At 37.5% G+C, this 6,535-nt stretch overlaps 1 protein-coding gene across 2 annotated transcripts in view; it reads right to left on the bottom strand.

The window, feature by feature from the left end:
• Positions 1–6,337, bottom strand: part of LOC9299021 (NAD-dependent protein deacetylase SRT1) — a 20,690-nt gene extending 14,353 nt beyond the window's left edge. Inside the window, exons 1-14 of one of the 2 annotated variants that reach the window (XM_021018310.1) lie at positions 6,194–6,337; positions 5,567–5,596; positions 5,366–5,458; positions 5,044–5,163; positions 4,825–4,925; positions 4,596–4,704; positions 4,357–4,436; positions 4,170–4,248; positions 3,912–3,965; positions 3,661–3,757; positions 3,438–3,520; positions 3,297–3,364; positions 3,121–3,223; positions 2,386–3,039 (exon numbers count right to left, since the gene is read on the bottom strand). In XM_021018310.1, coding sequence (XP_020873969.1) covers positions 2,734–3,039; positions 3,121–3,223; positions 3,297–3,364; positions 3,438–3,520; positions 3,661–3,757; positions 3,912–3,965; positions 4,170–4,248; positions 4,357–4,436; positions 4,596–4,704; positions 4,825–4,925; positions 5,044–5,163; positions 5,366–5,458; positions 5,567–5,596; positions 6,194–6,292 — 1,422 coding nt within the window. In that variant the 5' untranslated portion in view covers positions 6,293–6,337 and the 3' untranslated portion in view covers positions 2,386–2,733. Of the gene's footprint in view, positions 1–2,385; positions 3,040–3,120; positions 3,224–3,296; positions 3,365–3,437; positions 3,521–3,660; positions 3,758–3,911; positions 3,966–4,169; positions 4,249–4,356; positions 4,437–4,595; positions 4,705–4,824; positions 4,926–5,043; positions 5,164–5,365; positions 5,459–5,566; positions 5,710–6,193 lie in introns of those variants that run through there. The other variant, XM_021018304.1, reaches the window with a different exon arrangement.
• Between the last annotated feature and the right edge of the window lie 198 nt (positions 6,338–6,535).

Below are 6,535 nucleotides of genomic sequence, written 5' to 3'. Positions count from 1 at the left end.
AGAAGCTCATTTAATTCGGCAACTCCGATAACGTAACCGGCCTCCGCCGCGATTGTTATAATGCCGAGAATAGTACGAAGAAGATTGGGGGTTAATTGAGGAAGAGCGATTTCAAGGGCCGCTAGGTATAAAATTAGGGCTTCGGGAAGAGGAAAGGTCAGCCCGCAACCTTTGAAATAAATCTCATACACACAGAAGTAACCATCGCGATGGTTCTCTGGAGATTCTGTGGGGGAAGCTATTTGTGCTTCCGCCATAATTTCCGGCGAGATCCGGCAAAGCTCTCTCAATCGCTCGAGGGATTGAAGAGTACAAGTGGACCTATAGTGCGGACCGGCAATGTCATCAGGGCGGGTGCACTCGTCGTTACTAGAACGCCTCTCGTCAAAAGACGGAGACTCGGGTCTATCGGAATCAGAAGTCATTGGTAAGAAAGAAAAATTCAAGATCCGGCGAAGGAGGGTTTTGGTGAAGGAACGAAGAGAGAGGTTTTGAATAAAGTACAAAAGTAAAAGAAGAGAGTAATGGTGAAAAGAAGTTACCTCAAGATAATGATGAAACCGCCTCGGGAGTCGTGTGGGAAGTGGGAAGGTTTTTCCCGTTTTAATAGTAATTAATCAATATACGGTCATAATGATGACAGATGTCACTCGGTTAAAAATGGCTAGTGCCGAAATTAAAAGAGTGATGAGATTTTCGGCGGGAAATCAGAAAGATTCTCGAGCGCAATCTTTGGCCACTTGAGCATTTAAAGTCCTCCGAATTGGAATAGCACTTCGAAGAACTTGGGGGGCTAATTGTTGGTGTCGGATCCCGCACCAGAAGTACGAGACCAACCAAAGATTGCCACGTAGTCAAGCGGGTGGCCCATAAAAGATGAAGCCCATTGGGCCCATGAACCGAGGGGACGGTCGAAGTGGTGACAACCACTTCGAGAGTCCGAAGTGACTGCACTGAGATGTGAGTTCGGTGTAGAAGATGCGGGTAGGTCGGTTCAAGGACACCTGGGCCAAAAAGGCGAGGCCCATGAAAATCAGAGTCAACTCAAATTCAAACGTTGAGCATTAAAGTCGAAGAATCAAAACGGACACATTTAAGAAGGAATAATTATACTTAATTATCCATCTTAATGTCGCTTATCTATGTATAAATATAGAGGCCAATGGCCATGTAAAAGGGATCGCCCTCTCAAGAGAGAAATAATATAGCAATTTTCGTATCAATTTATAAGTCTTTTACATATTTATTTTTGTCCCTCAAGAATAATCTTTCCCACTTAACAAAATACTTGAGTGTGTGAATCCGACTTCCACAATATATGCTCGACCAAATCATTCTTCAATTGTTGATGCATACCTCGATCACGAACTCGAGCTCTATTATCGAAGAAATTAGAAAGCGTATATGTAGAATATGTGAAATCCGCCCAATCAAAACGTGACACGTGGCACCTCTTAGGTATTAACCTTAGCTTATTAAGGTATTAACTATTTAATTTAAATCACTTTAATACTTAAGATTCAGCTAACATCCCCCCTATAATGATGCTCTTATAAGTTGGAAAACATAGTGGTGGACAGGTAATAACAAGATGAGATGTTAGAGCATACACAGGGGTGTATTTGTAGGGATAGATGTTAATAAATTTATATTAATATAATAAAAGATATAGAGAGAAGAGAGAGATAGAGAGAGATAGGGAGAAGAAAAATATTATACATTTATTTTTTGTTGCAACCCATTCATAAATCGCCACGTGGCGATAACACTCCTCACAACAACTTACAACTTTACACTCGGATGTTAACTTTTTCATACTATTTGTATTTTTTTTTGAGTTTTTTAATACTTATACCCCTTGCAAACATATACCGTTGTGTTTGCTCTTATAGTACATAACTTATATATTATTACTAGCAACTACTGGATTACTGAGCATGTCTTTTATATATTATTCAACTCCCAGATTCCTAACAGTTAACAAAATGTCAAACAAAAACAGTTGTAATCAATATTGTGAAAAAAATTGATGTTCTCCTGAAATTTGAGTGGAGACACTGTCACAACCGTCACTGTAGTTAACTATAATAAAGAATGTATCAATAGGATAAGCTCTAAATCGAATTTATAATTGTGATTTTAAACAATAGTTTAGGTGGTTTGTGCCACGGACAAAACCTGATTTTTTTATGCAAGTTTACACGAAGTTCATGAATCAAAAATCTGTTCTTTTGCTGTAATAGTTTCCGATTTTATTCAAACTTAAAAGTAGTACATAATCGAAATGACAATGTGCTAAATCACTGTCAATTTCTTAATCGAGATGACAATGTGCCAAAACTTAAATGTTTTTTATATACACTATTTTTGTTATAGATCAAATCCTTGGACATAAATCTTAGTTTGATTAACTAAAATTTCAAAAGTTCTTACAAAATATGTAATTTTCACAGGAAAAAATTCTGGCATATCATTTTGTAATTTTTATAATATTGCGAATGCAAACCGATTCCGTAAAGCTACAATAGCTTCTACAAAAGTTCAACCGATACCGAACCAAACCGAACCAAGATTATCCCCTTCAATTCCTGGTTAACTTTCGTTTTAAGAGAACCGAGTGTGGACCAAAAACAAAATTCACTCAGCCCTCAAAACGCCACTAACTTCCATATTTTCTATTCCGGTTAGACTAGTGTTTGTTTATATACACCAAAAGCTTTCTTTTCTTCTTTCCTATGCCTTGGATTCTTCTTCCTGTGCCTTTGATTTTCGTTTGCCGGTTCTAGAACGTTTACGGGACGTTCCAGAACCTTCCAGCTTCCATTTGAGGTCTCCATTAGCAAGCAGAGATTGTTGACAATGGTAAGTCCTGAGACTGGTTACAGTAGCATACACAACAGCCTCACTTTTCGGTTCGGAAACCGCTCTTCTCTCAACCACATCGCTATGCCCGCAACTGGATTCTTCAACCGCTTTCTCTCTCAGGCTTTGTAGCACAGCCTCCTTGTCAATAATCTCTTCATGCTCTTCTGTTGAGACCTACATAGGTATTTTGAAAAGGTTGTGAGAAAAATGGTCATGAATCGAGATAACAAAGATCTTTTATCGCTCATAATAAACCTTGAATTCAAATGGGAGGCTAAGTTGAGTGGAGACACAGTCACAACCGTCACTGTAGTTAACTTTGAAGAATATATCAAAAGTTTCGTTTCGTGCTGTTCTCCTGAAAGAGGATGAGTATATATAAGAGTAAGAAATAGGACAAGAACTGAATTCTAAGAAGAGGTTAGTTTTACCTTTTCATAAGAAAAGGCTGCTTATCGAGAACTGCGTCTTTGTAATTCTGGTTATCTGAAAAAGAAACCTGGATTGCAAATGAAAAATATCAGAAAGGAATTGATTGTTTTGGCATTGGTTTAGCAGTTTCTAGAGATCACCTCGATAGACTCGATGAATGGTAACTGAGAAGTCAATCCATGAACACTTGCAACACGCAGGGTCCAATTAATAAACCTCTGATCTATAACAGAAAGGAAAAACATGTGAGTGAGAGCTATGAAGCCTAACATCAAAAAAGAAAAATGTTTGACACACCCAATTACAGTGCAGGACAAGACATATATGTTGAATTAAAACCATGAAAGATTCAGGAAAAGCTACCTCCGCTTAAAGATTGAGTTAGGATTATCTGGAAAAGATCGATTCTGACATATGGAGGAATCTTCATGTTGAGAGATTCCATGACCCCTGCAACCACCTGCACATCAGATCAGAATAATGAAGGAAAAAAATCTATGAGACTCCATTTGGACGCAGTGCTGAAGGTAATCTGTTAAACATCACTACTTAAATCTATGAGACTCCATTTGGTTTTGTCCCTAAATGTAGAAACAACAAAAGTTAAATCTTACCTTATCAACAAGACCATGAATTACAACATTTGCTTTCTTGTCCTTCGGGGTTTTCTGAAAGGGCGAATATAATCAGTCAACGATTTCCGACGAAAAACTACTTAGTCCATAAAACACATTCGTCTATATATATTCCAAAGAAAATATCAAGGCTTGTAGCAAAGAGAGTATAATTTTCAGAGAACCCATAATTCATAGAATATTTTTATATAAGACACGTATAGAAACTCATGTAGATGAACAAAAGAGACAATTTACCTGAAGATTGACTATCACGATCTTGCCTCCACCTCTGAGACACTTGAGAGGCAAATTGCAAGCAGGGGTTATCTGCAAACTGCACAAAGAGGTTAGGCTCATGAAACAATCCAAATGCAAGATACTCCAGAGAACAACTGTTTGGCTAAATGATCAAACACGAGAGTTCTTGTGAGTCATTGATTACCTGGTACCCAAACAAAGTACAAGATCAGCCATTTTGCAGTGCTTCTCTGCTGGATCAATCTCTTTCGGAGGCAAAGCATCCTGCCATGGAAAGAAAACAGCATAAGAGACATACAGAGATTTCATTTTCACGGTTCTTAGATTCTTAAACTACATTAAGAAAAAAAGGTAAAATCGGTGGAATCTGATTCAAAGGCAAAGCTTTGTCGCTTTCGTATTAGAACAGCAAAGAAAATTCACCTCCCAGTCTAGGACCGTATCTTTAAGTTTAGCTCCACACTTTTCAACAGAACACCTTCTTGATGTCTCCTTTAATCCAATAGTTTCCACCTCGAAATCACGCAGGTACCTTCAAAAGTTCAAGAAAGGTTGTCACCATTTATGGTGCAATATAGGGATAGATCATGACAGCTCTCATCACAAGGGTTCACAGTATAAGAGAGAGGCATAACAAATATTTTTGCCTTACTTTGCTCCACAAGATGGACACATCTCCATAAAAGAGTCTCCATGCAGTTCAGAAAGCTTTTCTCTTGGTATTCCAGATCGAAGATGTAAGCCGTCCACATTCTGATCATTTATGAAGCAGCATATAAATGAAATTTAGAAATGTAAACATGAAGACAAGATCCTATCAGTGATCAAGCACACTAGTTAAAAAGTAATTCTGTAGGGGAAAGAGGATTACCTGACTGATAACAAATTTTAAAATGCCAGCTCTTTCTAATTCAACCAAAGCCATATGAGTCATGCTCGGCATTGCACGATGAAATGGCAGAGATGCTTTGGGTAAATCTTTGCCCTCGCGCTGAAACCAACAACCACGGATCACAAATGTTAACTTTCAGGAGATGATGCTTTAAAAAAGACAAGTATATTAGCCACATAATCCAAGACAATGCAATCAAGTCAAGCAATGATGATAACAGATCAATCAATGACAGAATTCAAAATCAAATCACACGAGCAGATAGTCAAAGAAAAGAGGATTAAAAGGCCTTGGCTCTCACCTGTAGCGTCCAAATTCCTTTGGGGCCTCGGAAATCAGGAATACCACAAGAAGTTGAAATGCCTGCACCAGTAAAGACTACTAGATGCTTACTCTGCAAACATAAACCAGCCTTCTTAAAGATACTTAAATAAAAACAAGAAACCAAAAAAATATATGCAAAAGCAACAATAAGAATATGAAAGAGGACACATATCAAAACCTTTTGAATCAACTTAGCAAGTTCTTCAATCTGCAGTTCCAAAGACAAACACCAGAAGTTAGCACGATAGTGAAATAGACAAGAAACACGCCAAGATCTAGCAACCAAATCCTTTAGCTAAAACAATGATAAACAAAAAGAGGTAGTTTCAATACACAAACAGTCAAACTCTCCACACAAATCTGATTTCAAACAACGGCTTTTCACATGATCAGTAAATAAAAATCAATCACATCGTCTATGGATTATATTTTTTTAAGAGACCCACAAGGATTGAAGGGACCTAGCTCATCTTAGTTATGACACAATTCCATTCTTTAATTAACACAATGCAAGTCCAAAAACAAGTAGTGTAAAAAAAACCTAAACTATATTATAGGAATCATCAAGTACTAATCATTCTCCAAATTTACAATAACCATCCAAAAGACAAATATCAAAGCTTAAAGCCGTAATATGAGCGTACGATCCAAAATCAAACACTACGAGGATCAACTCAAGAATCTAAACTGTTATGCAATCAATCCAGAGACAATAATCAACGCAACGTGAAATTACATAGAATCTGGAGCAAAACTGAGTAAACCCACAAAAACCCAGGAGGAGAAAGAAACAAAAAATAGAAACCTTGCATTGTAGTACATGAGATGGGTCGAAGAATTCGGCCATGCCGACCTGACCAACATCTTCAATGAAGGATAATTTCTCAGCGTAACCTAAAGACATTTAGATTTGTCTTCTCTTTTGGACAAGAGGAACCACCTTCTCTGCCTCTCTCGATGTATAAAAAAAAGCAGAGAGGGATCTCTTTTAGACTGGACAGGACTTTTATTTATGAAGTATCAGTTATCATTTTTGTTATGTATCGGATATATTTTTGGACATTCTCAGGATACCTCGTAGTATATTAGTCTCGAATATCTACCTCCATACTATATATCGGATTTAGATTTCAGAGATTTTAGATTT

Source organism: Arabidopsis lyrata (assembly GCF_000004255.2).
Source record: "Arabidopsis lyrata subsp. lyrata unplaced genomic scaffold ARALYscaffold_77, whole genome shotgun sequence".
Taxonomy (NCBI): Eukaryota; Viridiplantae; Streptophyta; class Magnoliopsida; order Brassicales; family Brassicaceae; genus Arabidopsis; species Arabidopsis lyrata.
This window is presented reverse-complemented; position numbering and strand designations above follow the sequence as displayed.